Raw genomic sequence first — 20035 nt, 5'->3', positions numbered from 1 at the left:
CCAGGGGGCGCGTGGACGTCCACAACCCCACCAACCCAGAGGGAAACCACACGGAAGAAGATCGAAAAAACATAAAAGGCCAAATAAAACTGTGAACTCATCGTCGATAATATTTCACATTGTTGTAAGCCGTTCTGTTTTGTATTCTGTTTCTGACCTGTTTTGACCCCGACTGTGCTTTCTGGATGATCCCTGCCTGTTCATGTTTCACCTCGATGCTCCTCGACCCTGTGTTCCTAACAACATTTCCTCTGCCTGCTCCACCCAGTGGTCCTATGGCTCCCAGTACGACCCCGTTCTGTCTGACTCATCTGGTTCCCCAGCCCGGTCATGCCAACAGCCTGTCGGACCCGGACCATGGGCCTCTCACGGACAGTTCCTGCGATTGTCCCACAGCCTAATAAACTTAGTTTCATTGTTTAAATGTTACATGTAGCACATTGTTTAATTTCACTATGTACGTCTAACATGTATGTAGCTGTAATGACAATAAAGCTACATCTTGCACTTGAACTTGAGCTGGAGGACGACCTTGACCTGGAGCGCCAACATCTGCTGAAGAATGCGCAGCAGAGACTGTATTGTCTGAGAATTCTGATAAAATGCAGTCCTGCTCCTCGCCTTCTACCACTGTTAGATCAAAAGTGTACTTATGTATGAACTGTGCGTGTGTGTAGCTGCATTATTTTACCAGTGTAATTTGTATATAATGTATGTAATCTCTGTTATTCTTTTTGTTTCATTGAATGTACAGATATATAAACCATAGATATATACACGATAGATACATATACCATAGATATATAAACAATAGATACATACACCTTATTCTTTAATTATGTGCCTCACTCAGTTGACTGCACCTTAAACTTCATTGTTCCTTGAAAAGTGACAATGACAATAAACATTAATCTGATTCATTTTACCATAGGAAAGACACAGCTTCTGTTCCAACAGAAGCAGATTACATTTTGAACATAAAATAATGTTACAAAAAACGCTTCTCTATCAATTTTTGATAGGTCGTAGCTTGGTAGCAAATACAAGTCTGACATTTGAAACGAACCAAGACAGTAAAAATCACTCCTCAGATTTGCCGGTTGATGGTGCTTTAATTCTGTATTCCATCTCAGCCCTGATAGACGGCTAGATGGCGGCTAGGTTGACGCATTCGCTCCATTGGACGCCCAGTTCAACGCGGCATCTAGTGTATATATCTATGTTGTATGTATCTATCGTGTCCGTAGATGTCGCGTATATATCTACTGTGTATGTATCTGTGGTTTATATTTCTATGTAAATTCAAATTAGTCGGAAGTGACGTAATCTTCGTCGCGCACTCCAAACATGGCGGGGTGTTCGAAAGAGAATGTGCTGGCGCTGGAAATATATTCCACTCTCCAGGTACCCGAGTCCTGTAGCCGACACACTCCAGAGTTATAAAGCTTTTCAAAGTCTCGTCTGATCTGTGCTGAATGTTTTCATTTGACTTTCATTGGTATCGTTAGCAAGAAGCTATCTGTACCAAGTGCTAATTTCTGAATTAAGTTGGATGTACTCATACCAGGGTCAAGTACATATATACATTTTAAAACGATGTCTCACTAAAACCTGAAATGGTGTAACTAGTTCTTTTAATGCCCAAAAACAATGAAATTGTGTTGAAAGGGTCTTGGGTGCCCGCTGGTTGACGATCTGTTTCTGACGGAGGCTGACAGCATACAGGAGCTCCTCTGCAGCCCCTCCACACACCGCACAGACATTTTAAAATGGATCTGCCTCCGGTACGTACCTGCAAGCACTTCTCTATTCATTTCACCCGAATGGACGCAGAACTGCTCACTGCTTTTACTGTGTTCGGAAGCATCAGTCCGCCAATCCAAAAGAAGTTCTCAGCGTTGAGACCAGCGCAGGCAGAAGATGTGTGTCGAGGTGAGCCACTTGATACAGGCTGAGCTGTATATAAAAAAGTGAAATGTTCATGATAATATCATTATTATTGATACAAAACCTATATTAATATGTAAAAGTTTTTCTTATTTACAGAAATAGTTACATTTGGACATGAGCTTATGCTGTGTAAACTCGATGATTTGGATTTGATCAAGGTAAGTTTCTTACCTTGTAGTTTCTTCCTGAACAATTTGAGACTTGCTGTTGGCAAGATGAAAAACTTGCAGCTAGTTTCACTAAAGCCTAAAGCTTTTTGTGTAGTACTGTGTGTGTGTGTGTGTGTATGCATTTATTGATTTGTTTATTTGATATTTGTAATACAGAGTTTAACATTACTCTTTTACTCCCTCCAGGGACTTGCCTCGCCACTACGCCAACTTATCTTCCTACATCAGCTTCTGTCTTTTATGTCTGAGTCTGACAATGACTTCTCAATCAGGTACAAATGTCAGAGAATCTCTGTACATGTGGCTCCAGCTGTGTGTTTTCTGTGGGTTTCACATGCACCTCATCCTGACTGCTTCAGGGACAACTGGTTCAGAGATGCCGAGAACAGTGTGGAGAAGAACGAGAAGCTGCTGTCTGTGCTGATGTGTAAGGATCACCTGTTGGACCTGCACCAGCTGCTGACCCCAACCTGCAACCCCTGGTCCACCAGCCTGCGGGAACATCTCCGATCTGCAGCTCCAACAGCAGCGAAGGGCACGGCTGCCCGACGCAGCCAGCATGGCAGACAGCCTACTGGGTACCTCTCTGTACAATTAACTTTTACCCAGTTGTTTTATTCAACAATATAAATATATGATGACCTTTATTTTGTGCTGTTAGGTGTCAACAGAATTCAGCCCCTATGAGTGAAACAACAGTAAAGAAGGAATTACTTGAGGCTACTGCTCTACTGCAGTCTACCCAGGAAGCCCTGCAGGAGCTACAGAAAGAGGTAAAAATGACCACAATGCATATAACTTTATAAACTGAATGTGTGACTTAACTTCACACCCTACACTCTTTTATTCAGAATACATATTAGATAAAATGGGTGTTTCCAGTTCATGTATAAAGACTAGTCCAGGACTAAAAGGGAACCTCAAAAAACCTTAAAATTGCTTTTAGTCCAGGAATAGGTTTAATCCATGAATGGGAAATTGACCCTAAAAGACTGTATGTTTTCTGGATTAACAGATACAAATAAGAAAGGACTAGTTATCTCACCAGGTCAGTGTGTGTGTGGGTGTGTGTAATCTCAGGACCATGCCTACTATCAAACCAGAATTCAGTGCTTTAATTCAAGCATTCGAATGGCAAACTGTTGAATGTGACATTTGCAAACACCTTTGTGTATTGCTGCAAATTTGTGTTTTGATTAATGGCAAATTGTGAATGATTCTCCCCGCTGTAGTGCGAGTTCCTGAGGTCTGAAGTGATGGTTCCCAGTGCGACGTTGTCTCCATGTGCGTTGCGTGTGGCCATATCGGACCTGTCTCATCTCATGTCTGCGTTCAGTCAGATCTACAACACAGACTTCCGCAGTTATTGTCAAAGGTTGCCACCAAAGCTGTCCCCAAGTGCACGGGTCTTCCAGTCTGTTCATCAGCTTCTCCACGTCTCCAACATGGTATGGTCCACAGGACACTATGGCTGCGCAGCAGTTCATAATTTACTCATCTAAGCAGGAATGACACACTTAGGTAGTAACATTGCTGGAATGCAGTGTCCGTATCATCATCACGAATCAGTGTCTGGTCAGACTTACAATTATACACACTAAGCGAATAACTAATAGGTAATAATTACTTTGTAGACATTGTACTTGACCACAATTCTTTTGATACCATGTTGATATCCTTCCAGTTCCTCATTCTGTAAATGTAGGGCACGTACTACATTAGCTATGGAACTATCACCACCGCAACACTTCACAGACACCGAGTGCACCCACAGCACTCCAGTAATTCAGAGGAATGAGGTGCTGGAATAAGGCACACGTACATTTCTCTGGCACTTAAACAGAAAGAAAGGAATGTGCCTGAATTATGAGCAAATAAATCCACATTTCTTCACTAAATGTGTTCTAAATATGTTCTCTCTTTGTTGCATTTTGAACCACAGGAGATTAAAGCTGTGCAGCATCTTTCAGACACATCATCAGCGCTCACAGAAGCTGCAAAAGACCTACAGCGAGACAAACGATATTGGGCTAATGGAGAGAAGCATTCTTTAGGTAAACAGGATTTGAGAAGCTTCCTATAGTATAGTATATTAATACTTCAATAATACAATACAAGACTTTTATTAATGAACCTACAAAACCTGTGCAGGATCTGTAGCAGTTTATTTTCTTCTGTTTATTTTTCAGCCACTTTGCTGGAGGAGCTGATTGATAAATATACAGCCTTTCTGTCAGTCCACCCATCATAGGATTGCAAATGCTTCTTTCTGTAATACATTTTTTAAAATATATTTGAAGTCAATAAATGAATAATTAAATGAATGCATTGTCTATAGATTAATCAATGATGTTTTGATTTCCCATTTCATTACATTTATTATTTAATTATTGCTTTATTTTTCTATTTAATTTTGGCAATCATGTAGCACCCTGTAGTTTTCCACATCTTTTCTTTAGCTCCATCCTCAGCATCCTTCTCAGCTGTCTCTCTTCTGTTTTTGTCAAAACCAATGCAATCTCTCCTCTCCTGCCTCTTAAACAACCAACCTTAACTATTTATTCCTAATCCAGTCCGTTCGTACCCCCCCACGTTTCTTTAACCCTGCCACCTCCAGCCCTGCCTCCTGTCTTTATCTCACCACCCACCATCTCCAACCCATATAACATCACTGGTCTCACTACTGACCCGTAACCTTCCCTTTCACCGTTGCAGCTACCTTCCTGACACAAATCACTCCTGCCACTCTTCTCCACCCAGATAAGTGTGTAAAGAGAAGATTGTGTCGTGGGTCTTATCTAGATAACTCACGTCAGTCTGACATATGGATCTTAACTTTGAAAAGAAAAAAAATGGCAATGCGGGGAAGTATTAATTTCTTTGGCTAAGCTGCTTCTAGCACCCAGGTGGTTCAAATTGTACAGTCCACATCAGCGGTGTCTAAAATCAGTTTACATTACCTCACCTTGTATACCTGGGGGGTGTCTGGGTCTTGATTGGGGGTACAGTACCCCCATAATTCGAACCATAGGGGGCTGTTCGGTTGCCGTTTAGCTGTCAAATCTTTACTAGTTTCGTTTAGAAGGCAGAGAGGAGCCATACAAATCAGTTGTAAAGGGACAATAAAATAATTTTTTTAGAAGAAGCCATTGCATGTGGATCTAGTGGATCTGCCATCAACCCAGTGGATCTAGAGAGCCTGCCATCACAGAATGGAACGGGACCGAGAAAACCCAGTACATGGGCTTTACACTAATCTGGAGCTGTGGAAGTAAGTGTAATGCAGAAACCACATCTTATCTCAGCTCATTAAACCGGCTACTCATACATAACTTGATTTATTTCATCATGATCAGTGTACAAGTTTAACAGCAGCTACACAGCATTTGGTATTTCGAATTTGGACAGGTATTGAACTGGAAAGGCGCACAGATAGCATAAGTATATTGAAACAATTTGTGATCACACTTAATCATTTAATGTTGATTGAAAAATCTGCACTGAGTGATTTTTTATTTTATTTATTTTCAGCAGTGTCAGTTAATGTCCGCACACGTGCAATCTTCACGAACCCCCGACCCCCCCACCCCGCAAATAAAATCTTTACTATTAATTTATTGAACTAAATTTAACTCAGTCAGCAGCAGTCAGACACACAGGTCAGCTGCACTGAAAAGTGTGTTGGGGTTCGGTTTTTACGTTACACTGCATGGGTGGATGCACTTGAGTGCTGAAAATGCAGCACAGAAACATGTTTTCAGTTCCTACTTTTGCACTGGGGCAGGAACATAGTCTCGGAAGGAGCCATGACGCATGAAGCAGGCAGCTACAAGGCGTATGGGGTTACCGTCACTGTGTTTGAATGTTGGAGGTCTGGGGGGGTTACGGGTGCATTCACTGCAGTTGTGTTCTGGCACTTGCCGCTGAGTGGGGGAATGTTATTTATTTAAAAAAATACAAAGATGTATAAAGCTGATGCTGAGTGCAGGCCAAACGACATCAAATTGAAATTAGTCAAGTATACAATTTCAACTTGAACTGTCATTGTACACTGCAGCCTACAGATAAATATCTGTATATATAAAATGTGTATTGAAGTAATAAGAGGAATTTAACAAAATATATGATTATTGGTCAAATGATAAGAGTGACATTTGCAGAGGAATGCAGGTGACCTTGACATCTGACCACCAAAATCTTATCAGTTCGTATTTGCACCCAAGTGAGCACTTTAAAAGTGAAGTGATTGTCACATGTGATACACAGCAGCACTGCACACAGTGCACACAGTGAAATTTGTCCTCTGCATTTAACCCATCACCCTGAGTGAGCAGTGGGCAGCCATGACCGGCGCCCGGGGAGCAGTGTGTGGGGACGGTGCTTTGCTCGGTGGCACCTCAGTGGCACCTTGGCGGATCGGGATTCGAACCGGCAACCTTCTGATTACGGGGCCGCTTCCTTAACCGCTAGGCCACCACTGCCCCACTTGGTGTAAAATGTCTGTGAAAGAATGAGTTCTCTGAATAGGTTACTTTTCAACAATCATCTTTAATAAATTCAGATCCAGTAATAAAAAATCAACTCTGAGCAAACATAATTTTTAACCAGACTTAATTTTTATGAAAATATTAAAACTCCCAGAACGCTTGGAAAAGAGACAACTGCCAGAATTCAAACAGTCAAAGAAATCCTGGCTGAATTCAGGCCAAATAAAAAAACAAACAAAAAAAAACACATATTGTAAAACGCTGATATTGGAATAACAATTTGGGGTGAATACTGTACATAATAAAAATATGTTTTTTCTAATGCCTACATTCCTCAATTTTGTCCTTACTTATCCCCTGTGGAAACATCTGACCTCTTTGGCAAAAGCAAAAAATGATCTTCTGTAAATGTGCTGAGAACAAAAGCGTCATTTGGCTGATTAAAAGCCACATCTGTCCTACGTGAGTTGAAAAAAAAAAGAGAAGACATTAAGAAATAAGTAATGACACCAGCACCAAACGTTACTGTCCTTAGAAAAAGAAACAGGTTCCACGTTTAATATGGAGATTCCAAATGAAAAAGGAAATCAATCAAATCAATCAATCAAGGGCAGCAGGCTTTTACATTAAAATGTAAATGCAGATGTACACACAGGGCACTAAAGGATTAAACCTGCTCTCCCTTTTTATACTTTCTTTATATATAATCATTAAAGATTCTGTTCCGGGTGACAAAAGTCACTGTCGTTTTTCTTTCCCTCAAACATACAGATAACTACCGATCAATCGTTTCTTGCTTCATTAATTTGTCTTGATCCTGAGGACACCTTACCTGACACTAGTGAGCAGTCACCAGGCTTGACAATAGTGGCCACAATGTTTAAAAACTGCAGAGCCCCACCACCAACCACGCAAGAGTGTAAAAACCGCCCGACTACGCGTCAATCTTGTCAAAGGGGCTCTGCTCATCGGCCTCCATGTTTGCGTAGACGAAGTACAGAAATGCCGCGATGGACACAAACGCAAGAATTCGGATCCAGCCTGGGATACCCCCGGACTTCTTTGGTTCAGGGGCCATCGTTTCATATGTGGATCGTAGCGGCGAGGGTCTGGACCGAGATACATTTTGGTAGGATGTCTGCGTCTGGCTGATGATGGGTCTTCAAAACGCAAAGAAAGTAAAGAAACTTTTTTTTTCTAATAATTACTGTGACAAATGTAAATATTACCGCTGGTATTACTTGTAGGCAGCTCACTTTAAAGATAAGAATCATCAGATACTCACTCGTCCACAGTATCCTCCTCCTCATAGGTCTGCTCCACAGCTCCATGTCTCCTTGTGCTACAGGATGGAGACCGGGACGTTAAAGGGGAGGAACCGCCAACCCTGCTTAAGAACGGACGTGACGGCATTCGATACTCACACATCTCCAAACGCCTCGCTTCTCACCTGCAACACGCCACGCAAATGTTTCATTACACCAACGCACTCAGCGTCTTTCGTCTTTCACACACTTACGATGCACTTACTGGTGGTGGATGATAATGAATGTATGTGACTTCTTCCTCTGAGACATAAAACAGAAGATTCGTTTTTAAAAATACTCTGTAAAGTAGCTCAGAAAACAGGCAAAATCCTCCACATGCTTCTAGGGTGGAAGAGCTCCTTCTCACCTTCTTCTCTGTAGTAGGTCTTATCTGGCGACTGTTTTCCTGGCATGTTGGCCATGGCCTCCCTCAGCTTCTTCTCATAGAGACTGCGAGTGGAATCTGCACAATGAAGAACAATGAAGGTGAGCTCAGTCGATTCTGGTATACGAGGCACCCCACATAACAACACACACTGCATCCGGAGACTGAGATGTACATTGGGGAAACCAAACAGGAGGATGGCCCAGCACAGAAGGAGCAACACCCCGGGCCAGAATCAGCTGTGTACCTTCACCTCATATTGGACAGTGAAGGTAGGTGGTTTGAGAGAGGAGTGAGGGAAGCTTTGCATGTTCAAATCAACGAACCCTCACTCAACAGAGGTGGAGGCCTCAGACACAACCTATCTCCAACCTATTCTGCTGCCCTTTCATCCATCCTCCAAAAAATCAGGCCCAATTCACACGTCCACCAGGTTGGCCACATTTAACGACCCACTTAATGAGGGTAGGAGGATCTGCCAGGGAGGAGATGTCCAGTTGCCATGACTCAACTTCCAGACAAATTCACCTGGATGACTGAGAATCTTCACAGACATCCGGAGACCATTTTTCTCCACCCAGGTCACTCACGTCTCATCTCATACTGCCTATAATACAAAGACGCACATACCAACTATGGGTCCATGCTTGATGCCATACTGGTCCAAAAGATCAGCGATTTCCTTCACAGATTTGCTGCTCAGGTCACTCATGACATCAGCTGCAGATCCAAAAGACGTTTAGGTGCCTGATATTTCACATGACAAAAAAGAACATATGAAATAGCTAGGGTGTAGTTTTTTACTGTTAAAACACGCATTTTATTAGTTGCGTATGAATATAACATTCTTCAGCAGACATTTCGTCCTGGATCTGTTGATCTTGAACAGCATGTGTTCTTATACCACGGCTGCTGATCCCCGAACTCGAGCAAGTTCGTGTTTCCTGTCCGCCTCCGTCACTTTAATCCACGTCGAGAATGCATTTGGAGCGACATAACAATTCCATATGTATTTAAATATTAAGAGGGAATATGGGTTTTTAATACTCACTTCTTCCTAAGCGCTCCGTTTGCTCGGTTTCTGGGCGTTCACCCGTTCTCTGGCAGAAGGGGCGTGTCCTCTGGAACAGATGCGTCCAGGGCGCGCTGACGTCAACCTATGTTCGTTGACCTCGTCGAATTTCAGCTGCAAGAAAACACATTAAACTCCTAAAAACCAGCACACTGTCAGTGGAGTTGTTGCTCTCAACGTAGTGGATTTTCCTCTCACTACGCTGTCCAAGCGGCTCCTTAAAAGAAACTACTTCCGGGTAAATGTCCGTTCCAGATGTTGCCAGCGAGTCCTGCGGCGCCAGCGGTTCAGAAATACCTGCTGCTGATTCTGCGTAAACAAATAAACCAGCAACGTTGGACAATAAGCATAACCATTTATAATTATAATTAAAGCAATTATAATTAAACAAATTATAATTAAAACGTCCTTTTTTGGTTTTGTGCAGTCTACTACGATCCACTGCAGGGAATGTGAAAATGTTCCACAAAACCCACAAATGCACCCACCGTTAGATATTATACGTTAAAATATTTTAGATCTGAATAAGCTGAAAGAAAAGCCCGTGATTCTGCACAACGTCTGGAATTGTGATCTCATGACGTCAGTGCGCCACCTAGCGGTGACCAGAGGAAGCTGAGTCGACGCGGACTTACATACAGGCCAGTCCGCGATTTCATGTACGACCTCTGGGGGGCGCCGGAAACCAATGCAACGACTGCTGTCCTTGAAGAACAGGACAGCAGGACAGAACTAAAATAACTCGAATACAAGGATGTCAACTTGGTTCAGTTGGCTGGAGTGTGATTTCCAACTTCTCGTTCACGCAACCCCACCAGCCAGAAGTATTCGCTTTAAAAATGCATCATCTCGGCCAACCCCAAACACATCAGTATGGGTGATGTTAGGTTTATAAAGTACTAACAGAATGGGACAGAATTTATTTGTACATTTAAATGAACACAGCCCAATCTGGCAAGACTGCTCTAATCCCCACTCGTTTACATTTACGGCATTTATCAGACTTACAATCAGTAGTTACAGGGGACAGTCCCCCTGGAGCAATTTAGGATTAAGTGTCTTGCTCAGGGACATAATGGTAGTAAGCGGGATTTGAACCTGGTCTTGAACCTGGTCTTCTGGTTCATAGGCAAGTGTGTTACCCACTAGGCTACTACCACCCCAACTCACCTTTCCACACACAGCTGATGTAATGGATGCAGTGGCTTTCAGCCAATCAGCAATGAGAGAAAACTGCACTGATAACGTGGCAAGAACTAGGCATGCAAAAGATATGACTGCAAAGTTGGTCTCCTCTACATTAGCAGTAATAGGCAGTGGGGGCCTAGTAGTTATGGAAGCGGCCCCGTAATCAGAAGGTTGCCGAATCCCGATCCACCAAGGTGCCACTGGGGCGCCACTGAGTAAAGCACCGTCCCCACACACTGCTCCCCGGGCGCCTGTCATGGTTGCCCACTGCTCTCTCAGGGTGATGTGATAAATGCAGAGGACAAATTTCACTGTGTGCACTGTATCACAAGTGACAATAACTTCACTTTAATAATCTCCACACTAGTCATGTCATTAATCGCATATGAGAATGAAGGAATTAAAAATTTGCCATTGAAAATTTTGACATGACAGGCAAACCAGATGCTTAATGTTTAAATACTCCAAATAGAACCATGGAAACGTCTTTAATGAAACCAAGAATGACAACACAAGCACTCACTGTTAGATTGACAAAAATACTTGACAACTTTATTGTTTATCAAAATTCTGTAACAGACATACAAACATTGATGCATTATTATTTTTTTTTAATTTTAAGACAACCTTTTGTTCATGTTCAATTTGGCAATACTGATTACACAAAAGTAGTGGGATGAAAAGCTGGGATGGGAGTGTGGGTGGAAAAGACACTATTTTTTCCATGTGAACTCCCCTGCATGTGTCAAGCATTGCATGTGTGAACGTTCCCTTTAGTAATTGTTTTTTATTTCAAGCCCACCACTAACTTCCTTGTCTGCTCAGCTCTTAAGTGCAGGGCTAAGCGAAGCGTCCACAGCTTAGCTGACACGGCACACCAACAAATCTGGCACCAGTGTTAGTACGTACTGTGTATAAGTCACATGAGTGTGTTGCAGTTGTACTTTGTGTATCATTTCACCCCTATAAGAAGTCCACCCCATCTCGGCTATTCCAGACGTGTGTCATGTCATGTCATGTCAGTCCCATCTTCTGCCCCAAAGCTATGGTTATCGTCCTAACACAAAAACAGGCAAGACTAGCAGCAGCTACACTGCTAGGGACAGCATCAGTAAGGCACACACTGGTGTAAGCAACACACTGAAGGAGCCAGATCTACTCTACCACCAGCAACCACTTCAAAGAAAGCAAAAGAATCCTACATTTCAGAAACATGTTTGCTGGTTTACAGTAAGAAGGTACTTTTAAAAACCCTCTCTATTAAATTAAAATGAATTATGGTAGGACTGGGTGTTGTGTTTAGACAGATGAATAGAGAAAAAAGAAATGAAAATGAGGACATTCAGTGTTTATGTACTCGTCTTTGGAAGCAGGAGTCTTTGGCTGGGTTGTAGGCTGGAGCTTTTTTAATTTTGGTGCTTTAGACAGTGATGTGGTAAGGGCTCCCAGGGATGTGCTCATCACCCCATTTCACCACCAGGATGTACTCGCCCTTCTCCTTCAGCTGGTAGGAGACGTTGTAGAGGCGGTTGCCCAGGTGCTTGACAAGGATCTCCTCGCAGGGAACCTTGGGACCGTCCACGCCCACCAGCAGCATGTTTCTCCCTGCGGTAAAAACAGGAGTATGAGGAAACCTGGGTATGAGTATGATGAGTTCCAGAAAGAGAAAACATCACAGCTCTTTACACTACATTTAAAGACCTTCCAAATTTATTTGAAAATGTGGAGAGCTTCTTAGCTGAAGTGCATTTTGCATGATATAGACGATTTAAGTAAAACAGTACCTGCTTTACTGCAGTCAACACTGAAGCTGTTCTTCTGTCCCACAAACGCTTTAGTAAGACCTAGGCCTTTGGCAACAACTCTGCTGGCATCAGACGAAGCCCAGCCTGGTGCAGCCTGCTGACTAGAGGTCACACTCCGGGTCACAGGGTCAACCAGTACAGACGAGGTCTCATGCATGGTATGGCTACTGACCAGCCGAGATCCTGAAAATTTTAAACAAATAAATGCACAGATAAGAGACAAATAAGAGCGTCAGACCAAATACAGATTACAGGTACTATCATGAACAGGAAAAAGATTTTGTTAATGTTTACCAGTGATTTTAGCTTTGAATGGGCTGCCAACAATGTGATATGGTCCACCATATTTGATAGAGATCAAGTAGTTTCCAGGGGCCATTGGTGTGTATGTAACCTTGTAACCCTCAGGGCACTCCTGACAATCCATCTTCACCTTGGAGGGGCCATCAATTGTTACTGCAAGGGCTCCTGGACCAGCGGAACTTGTGTTCACAATGAACTCACATGGAGAACCTAGGCAGATGGAACAAGGGGTTGTGTAAGACAGGATGGGTGGTGTATTGCCAAATAGCCCCACTGTTGTCAGGACCAGACTGATTAGGCAAATTTAAAATACCTGTGGTGCCTCCCTCAAGACCAGCCCCATAAGCTGAAACCATTCCTGGGTCTCCTGACTGGCCGGCCTCCCCAACACGGATCTTGAAGGGGCTTCCAGGAATGTGGGAGCCATTGAATTTGACATCAATCAGGTACAAACCGTTCTCCCTTGGGATGAATCGGACTGCATACTTATCTGCAAGAGACGGGGTGGTAAGAAGTGGTACTGAGAGGACTGAAGAACCCGCAGGAATGGAGATTACCTTCATTGATCTCGGTGACGCAACACTCCTCCAACGCTCCTGATGGGCTGTGCACTTTGGCATCAATGACACCCTTTGCCCCGTTTAGGCTAACTGCGAAAGAGGCCGGCTGGTTCACCTTTAACCCCGACTCCTGCATTCAGACGAGAACTCCAAACTCAACCTGACACTCTGAACAAAGGCTACTCTAGGAATATAAAACTGACATTTTTTAATTTATACGCTTTACACAAAGAAAAATAAAAAAGTGACAACTCAAACTGAGAGGGAAAAGAGAGGTGAATGAGAAAATGAATAAAAAAGGACTAAACAGTCCTCTTTAACCCATTAGCCCATACATTGGAGTGGTGGGGAGGAAAATTCTGTTGGGAGCCTTTAGGACAAGGCACGAGAAACACAAACAGTCCTTCATGATCCCAGAACCCCTAGAGCCACCCACAAACACAGCAGCAGAGTCGCACCAGCTCTTCCTTCTACAGGTATCTCCCTGTCTGGAATCCTGGAAATGCGCAGTGTTTAATGCTATCTAGGCTGAAAAAAACAAGACTCTACAAACATGGCTATTTTGTGATTTATTGTAGCGTGCGTGAACCATAGACTGTTTTTATCTACAACATATTACTCTGGATCTCTAGATGTAGCCTGTTACAAGTTACAAATTCCTCTGCATTGCTCTTATTCTTGAGCCAGTATGTTCAGCTGCTGCATCATGGGTAACCTGGGGCTCTTTTTGGGTGGACAATTGTCTGTCTTTCTCGAAGCCTCACCTGAAGACTGGCAACAGTAAGGCGCCGGGCGTCATCAGAGGGGGAGGCAACGGGTACGATGAAGGGACTGTCCGGGATGTGTTCATCATTAAACTTGATGGAAACCTCATAATCTCCTGCAAAAGGAAGAAACACATGATTGTTTTTGCAGTTAAACAAACTTAAAATCTTCAAACAAAAAAAATTGTGGGCAAAATACCCAGTTTGTTGTCATATAGAAACCATTGTATTCTATCATGCCACAGACTTGTGCTTTGGTTTACCAGGCTCTTGGACAATGTAGGAGACACCGCTGGATCCATCCTTACGGTCTTCAAAGGCAATTTCTGCTTTGCTAGGACCCTCAACAGCGATGGACAGACCTCCTGCACCAGCTTCACGAGTCCAAATGCTAAATTCAGCTTATAAGGGAAAGTTGGCTCAGTGAGTTATGGGTTTCATAACTGTGACAAACATTCTGTGACAATCCCACAACCAAACTGGAGGCAGCCATACCTGGAACACCTGCTTCAGCTCTCTCCAGTCCAGGGCCACCAGCACGGACTTTGTGGGACCCTCCTTCTCCCAGGGGTCCAACCGTAAACTGGAAGGGACTGCCTGGGACGTGTTGACCCTGGTACTTCACGCTGACTGTGTGGACGCCCATTTCTGTTGGTACGAAGCGGATGCAGTAGGTGTTGTTCTCACCCTCCATGATCTCGGCTTTGTGGATCTTTCCAGAAGGACTGGTGACCTGGGCAGTCATGTCTGCAATGCTGATCTCTGTTCAGCAGTAAGTAAAAAACACAAAAATATCAGCATGTTACAGCACTTGTAACCTTCATTGAAAAAGAGCAATAATATTAAAACATCTACAAAAAAAAAAACTACACATCTCTTTTGAAAACATACACCCTGTTTGCAGATCTCACCTGGGATTTTAAGGCTCAGGTCACACTGACTGCCTACGTTGGCCACAGACGCAGCCTTCCTCCTCCTGGTGATGCTTTCCTTCATCCTACCCTCCCCAGTTACTTTCACAGTAAAAGCACTTCCTGTGTCACAAAGATGGACACAAGGTTGCAATGCGGTCAAATCAATCATTAAATTAGGTTACAAGCAAATTCCATCTCAACACCCAGACGGGATATGGGTACCTGGGACATGTTGGTCAGCAAATTTAATGTTGATGATGTAATTTCCTGGCTCAGTTGGGCAGTAGGTGACCTTGCAGGTACCATCCTCCAGGTCCTCTGTGTTGATGTCCACTTTACTTGGACCCTCAATGGACAGGCTGAGGCCACCATAGCCTTGAAGAGAGAACAGGCACATGGTCACATCTGTAGTCAGGTAGCTTCATCTCTCATTATTCCACTGTAATGTTCGGACAACATAAAAATGGTCCCCTGAAGTCACATGTGGTGCATGCTGAGGAACTGTGCTTCTTACCGGCATCACGCGTGTCAATGATGAACTCTGCAGGCTCGAAGGTGCGCGCTTCGCTCAGACCCTGGCCAGATACCCGCACGCGGCTAGCGTCACCAATCTCCGACTGGTTAATCATGACAGCGATGGGGCTGCTGGGAATGTGGCGGCCGTTTTTCTTGATGTTTACAAGGTGCTCGCCAATCTCTTTAGGCACAAAAGAGATACCTGGGCAGGAGAGGGAAAAACGTTGCCATGGGCGGCTAATCTGGGAATCCGCAACACATTAGTAACATGTTGTAACTGAACCCACACGAGCACACACACACACACACACACGCACCAACATGTCCATTGCGGAGCATTTTGAGCAAACATGGCTCTTCTCGCCCAGAGGGAGTGGTCAAAGAGGCAGTAAGCTGGCTCAGGTCCAGCTCCCCAATGTCCAGGGGGATGTCTGCTGCCGAACCCACCTTCAGATGGGACATTCGCATCGAGTCATCACCTGTGACACACACGAACAAACATAACCACTTCTGGTCACAAAGGTGGCAGACTCCTGTTTGACTGACATGGTTTGGAAATGAATCAACTGCTGCCGCTTCCCACCAGTGATTTTGGCTGCGAAGGGGCTGCCAGGAATGTGTTTATCGTTGTATTTAACCAGGATGTTGTAGTCTCCAGGGAGGACTGGCAGGTAGGACACAGTGCAGGTGCCGTCCTGGTTGTCAGTGCAGCTGATGTCGGCCTTGGACGGCCCCTCAATGGCCAAAGACAGACCTCCTGATTGGGAGGGGGTGGGATTATAAAACGTCAGGTTATATTGCCTGAGGAAGAGGAACTTGGTAGAACAGAAGTATGGGGATAACCATGACTCTACATGCTCAGCCTCCACGACACCCGATCAATACTAACATGACAAGCTGAAAGAGTTTCCAAATAAATTTCTTAGCTAAAAATAAGCAACCTCACTGAGGCAGGTTAAAATGGCCGCAAATGGAATTGAGGGGGGGTCCAGACCCTGACAATAATGCGCCAAAAAAATAGAAATAAATTATAAGGCATAGAGGTCCCTGGTCGAGAAAGCCCTGGAGCTTTGAATAGGCGAACCGTGACCTTTCAGCAGATAGGCCTGAAGGCACCACAGTTCTGGGGTAGGGTGGATTACCTGCCCCCCTGCCTGACCTTCTCCAGCATTGGCCAAATCAACTCCACTGGAGGAAACAAATAAAGGAGAACATTTGGCCATATATGAGCTACAGCGTTCAAGACCAGAGGCACGCTGAGAGAAGTCAGAGAGAAAAACAGAGGATGAGTTTTTTTTTTTTTTTTCTGGACTCAAACAGATCTACTCCTGCCCTGCCAAACCGATCCCAAAATTGCTTCACCACCTCCATTCCCACACACAAGGTGGACAGGGACCCATAACATGAACAGAGAGGCACTTTCTGGCTGCCACAACAAACACTGGAGGGGACACAGTGTCTCCCGGTGCCATCCGCAATGAAGAATGTTACTCAACTCAAACTTCACCAAAATCGCTTTGAGGGACTGGCTGAATAAACCCACTGTGGAAAGAGTCTCGTGCAGATAAGATGCCCGATTGCTGTCCACTGCAGTAAGGAACATATATTTATGTGCTGATGTTTGCTGACACCAAATATCGATTTTTTTAATATACATTTATTCAACCAGGTGGTGCAGTTGGGTGTTTTATTTAGTGAGATCAGTGAGATTCATCAATGCGGCCCCTTCAACTTGTAAAAAGTAAGCCAGGTAGTATGAAGGTGAATAAAGGAAATGCAATTTGTGAGCTGTGTCGTGCTTCTGTGAAACATTCAGGCAACACAACCAATTTAGCAGGAACTCATTTGAGCAGAAAGCGAAGCCTGCTGACACAAGTACACCGCAAACTATCATGCACTACTGAAGTTGAAGATGAGATTTATTTTCATTTCAGCTATATATAAGTGTTAGACAATACAGAGTTAAACAAAATAAAGTTTCTCCGGAACCTGGTGTCCTGGTACATGGTCAACATCCTTGGGCCGCGGTGCCAAGGAGGTAATGGGGAGGTAAACGCAAATCTTCCCTCTGCAGAAAGAGTGCCACTTACGCGGACTTTGCGAGCCACTGAATCTTATGTTACGATCATGGCACACCGCATTATTTAGGACTGGCTACTGGTTTTCCATGAGAGCCTTACTGGCCGTAACATCGGCAAGCTGCTGAAAGGGGCAGTATAGGAAAGGGATGTAAAAAGCGAGGATCCTGCCACAGTTACAGACACCTTTTAAATGCTTTACTCACACATTGAATTTAGCTTCACAGCACTCACTAAAGCCCCATATCCTGCCTATATGCGTGATTAAAGGTGTCTTCAGGGGTCTATGCAGAGGGCGTGGTTATCCCCATACACCATACCAAGTGAATTGACCTAGAGGGATCCATAAGTACTGGATTCCACATGCACACCCAGCCTCAGCCAAACTTTAATAGATACGAAACTGATTCGTTTACCTTCTCCAGCATCTTTGGTGTTGACGGTGAAGACAGCAGGTTTGTTGACCATGCCATGGATGAGGCCAGGCCCATAAGCAGTCACATGACCACTGTTAACGTAGTCAACGTAAAACTGCAGTGGACTTCCTGAATTAAAACAGTTAGCCATCGATTAGAAAATCAATTATTTCTATTAGTTCCCCATATCAAACAGATAAATAAAACTGAGATTAATTGTTTGCCATATACCTGGAATATGAATCCCATCATACTTGATGTCCATCTCATGCAGGCCAGCCTCAGTGGGTGCGTACTTCACCGTGACTGTGCCATCTTTGTTATCTGTAATGTCAGGCTTGGCCACCTTGCCAGATGGCATCCTCACATCACCTGAGACGGAGGAAGGGGGAGGGGCATCACATCATTGCTTGGAAGCGAGAGCAGGCAACGTCCAATAGGTTGGCAGTTTATGTACCTGTAATTTCGCCCTTCTGGATGGTGAAGGGAATGACCAGGTCAAAAGGTCGGAGTCCAGCCACATCCAGGCCATTCATGCCCATTGGTCGGTCCGTTGCCTAGAACGAAGAAATTCACAGTTCACTCTCTGCAATTCCCAAGACCGATTTCACTTTCAAAATGAAACATGAGTGTTCTGGAACACAAACATGGATGCAAAACAAACAGGTTGAGTGAACAGACTAATCTGCTGAGCGGAGAATGAGTTAAAAGACGAATGAGATGATTATGATTATAATGATGAAGAAACCACCAACACTGTGAGATAGAATGACATTAAAAGCACAAAACACTCAGGGTAGGGGGAGATGGGGCGTAAGCACACACACAGAGGAGAGGGTGACCAGTGGGCAGACACCAAATGACAACCTGGAGAAAATAAAAAGCAACAAGCGACAAACATTGAGAAGCACGGAAAACAAAATGACAAAGATCTGCCATTTTGTGAAATGTGAACATCCCCACCACATTCACATTTAATTCCAAAATGGCCCATGGTGATTTCCCCCTGAAAAAAAATGCTACTAAAAAATCCCGTGTAACCGCATAACACAGACGTGGGGTTGAGTACAAACAGTAGCTGAAATGAAAATGAATGAGACAGGATGTTGCTAGGAGACAAACGGTGAGGTTGGACACAAAATGAGTGATGGGAGGACATGGGCAGGTCAGTACCCAGGGCTGGCCCATGTTGGGCGCGTACGCATACTGCGGAACCTGCGTCTGCTGCATGAGCTGCTCTGTGGGAGCTCCATCCAAAGCCTGAGTCAGGAAGACAGAACAGGGTGGATGAAGTACTTCACACTGACCAAACAACCTCACTGTGAGCCTGGCCAACAATCATTTTCTGTCTTTCAAGTGCGCTTCATATTTAGTATATAAATTCAGTAAACAATTCAGATTTCAAATGCAGAATAAATATGCTGTGTAGTAGGGAGAAAAGAAAAAAAAAAAGTATTAATTAGAAAATGAAACATCATCAGGTAACGTACCGTGACTTGGAAGGGGCTGTTGGGGATGTGCTCGCCACCGAATCGTACACAGATGACATACTTCCCAGGCTGAGGTGCAGTGTAAAAGATGTCAAAGGTGCCATCCTCATTCTCCACCACGTCCACATCCACCTCACCGCCGTCAGGTGTGCACACTGTGCAGGTAACCTTGCCCTTCCCAGCAGCCTTTGCATCCACAGTGATGACTGTTTGCTCCCCGATCTGAATTGTGGGGCCAACTCCAGCACCTGAAAAAAAAAGTTTGAAAGATAAAAATGAATTAGTTGCACAAATTACAGCTAAATTAAAAATCAGAAACAGCAAGCAAAAAGAAGAAAGGAGAGGGATTTTATTATTTTTTAAATCGCTTCCATTTAGGAATGGACTTAAATCAGGTTTCTTTCTACAGTAGCTAGGATACAAATATTTCATTCTCCTTATTTGCTTTGTATTTCTGACATCAAAAAGTGCTTCACGTGTGTTTGATGGCATTAACACACTTTCATAGATGGTCAAACGTCTGCTACCTAATCATGTCCCAAAATGCACATTCCACCAAACAAACCTATTAGAGCATAAACATGTTAGTCCTGTAACTAGGGTTAGGCACGGACCAGCATGCATTTGATC

General features: G+C 43.9%; 3 protein-coding genes across 4 annotated transcripts in view; 1 reads left to right on the top strand and 2 right to left on the bottom strand.

The window, feature by feature from the left end:
* The first annotated feature begins 1330 nt into the window (after positions 1 to 1330).
* haus7 (HAUS augmin-like complex, subunit 7) lies at positions 1331 to 4444 on the top strand. The gene is made up of 10 exons (XM_028994485.1): positions 1331 to 1404; positions 1669 to 1784; positions 1865 to 1932; positions 2047 to 2108; positions 2307 to 2392; positions 2480 to 2698; positions 2782 to 2893; positions 3353 to 3568; positions 4063 to 4174; positions 4310 to 4444. Exons 1-10 carry the CDS (start codon positions 1348 to 1350, stop codon positions 4369 to 4371), a joined length of 1110 nt encoding a protein of 369 aa, XP_028850318.1. The 5' UTR covers positions 1331 to 1347; the 3' UTR covers positions 4372 to 4444.
* Positions 4445 to 6648: 2204 nt separating this feature from the next.
* Positions 6649 to 9738, bottom strand: emd (emerin). 2 transcript variants are annotated; one of them, XM_028994372.1, is made up of 7 exons: positions 9351 to 9738; positions 8930 to 9019; positions 8282 to 8377; positions 8138 to 8175; positions 8032 to 8057; positions 7893 to 7949; positions 6649 to 7767 (listed from the first exon to the last, which is right to left on the bottom strand). In XM_028994372.1, the coding sequence occupies exons 2-7, from the start codon at positions 9009 to 9011 to the stop codon at positions 7542 to 7544; spliced, it is 525 nt and encodes a 174-aa protein (XP_028850205.1). In that variant the 5' UTR covers positions 9012 to 9019; positions 9351 to 9738; the 3' UTR covers positions 6649 to 7541. The 2 variants fall into 2 exon arrangements, with proteins under 2 accessions (XP_028850205.1, XP_028850204.1); XM_028994371.1 differs by having other exon boundaries at positions 8930 to 9046; positions 9351 to 9730.
* Positions 9739 to 11084: 1346 nt separating this feature from the next.
* flna (filamin A, alpha (actin binding protein 280)) overlaps positions 11085 to 20035 on the bottom strand; it is a 28373-nt gene continuing 19422 nt past the window's right edge. Inside the window, exons 31-48 of the mRNA XM_028992723.1 lie at positions 19406 to 19653; positions 19089 to 19175; positions 18373 to 18472; positions 18147 to 18287; positions 17916 to 18044; positions 16005 to 16178; positions 15739 to 15900; positions 15420 to 15623; positions 15128 to 15280; positions 14903 to 15025; positions 14487 to 14753; positions 14255 to 14392; positions 13992 to 14107; positions 13225 to 13357; positions 12981 to 13157; positions 12659 to 12877; positions 12344 to 12547; positions 11085 to 12164 (exon numbers count right to left, since the gene is read on the bottom strand). Of these exons, the coding sequence (XP_028848556.1) occupies positions 11980 to 12164; positions 12344 to 12547; positions 12659 to 12877; positions 12981 to 13157; positions 13225 to 13357; positions 13992 to 14107; positions 14255 to 14392; positions 14487 to 14753; positions 14903 to 15025; positions 15128 to 15280; positions 15420 to 15623; positions 15739 to 15900; positions 16005 to 16178; positions 17916 to 18044; positions 18147 to 18287; positions 18373 to 18472; positions 19089 to 19175; positions 19406 to 19653 (2960 nt within the window). The 3' untranslated portion in view covers positions 11085 to 11979. The remainder of the gene's footprint in view (positions 12165 to 12343; positions 12548 to 12658; positions 12878 to 12980; positions 13158 to 13224; positions 13358 to 13991; positions 14108 to 14254; positions 14393 to 14486; positions 14754 to 14902; positions 15026 to 15127; positions 15281 to 15419; positions 15624 to 15738; positions 15901 to 16004; positions 16179 to 17915; positions 18045 to 18146; positions 18288 to 18372; positions 18473 to 19088; positions 19176 to 19405; positions 19654 to 20035) is intronic.

The sequence above is a fragment of the Denticeps clupeoides genome, chromosome 10, assembly GCF_900700375.1.
Source record: "Denticeps clupeoides chromosome 10, fDenClu1.1, whole genome shotgun sequence".
Taxonomy (NCBI): Eukaryota; Metazoa; Chordata; class Actinopteri; order Clupeiformes; family Denticipitidae; genus Denticeps; species Denticeps clupeoides.
Note: the sequence above shows the minus strand (reverse complement) of the source record. Positions and strands in the feature narration are given on the sequence as shown.

What these genes read in the sequence shown, in the direction of transcription:
- haus7 (XM_028994485.1), top strand. Translation starts at nt 1,348, where the DNA reads ATGGCGGGGTGTTCGAAAGAGAATGTGCTGGCGCTGGAAATATATTCC. An exon ending in ATGATTTGGATTTGATCAAG is followed by an intron (nt 2,109 to 2,306) that starts GTAAGTTTCTTA and finishes TACTCCCTCCAG; the next exon opens with GGACTTGCCTCGCCACTACG. An exon ending in TGCAGGAGCTACAGAAAGAG is followed by an intron (nt 2,894 to 3,352) that starts GTAAAAATGACC and finishes TCCCCGCTGTAG; the next exon opens with TGCGAGTTCCTGAGGTCTGA.
- emd (XM_028994372.1), bottom strand. Translation starts at nt 9,011, where the DNA reads ATGAGTGACCTGAGCAGCAAATCTGTGAAGGAAATCGCTGATCTTTTG. An exon ending in GACCTACTACAGAGAAGAAG is followed by an intron (nt 8,176 to 8,281) that starts GTGAGAAGGAGC and finishes TTTATGTCTCAG; the next exon opens with AGGAAGAAGTCACATACATT. An exon ending in GAGGAGGATACTGTGGACGA is followed by an intron (nt 7,768 to 7,892) that starts GTGAGTATCTGA and finishes TGCGTTTTGAAG; the next exon opens with ACCCATCATCAGCCAGACGC.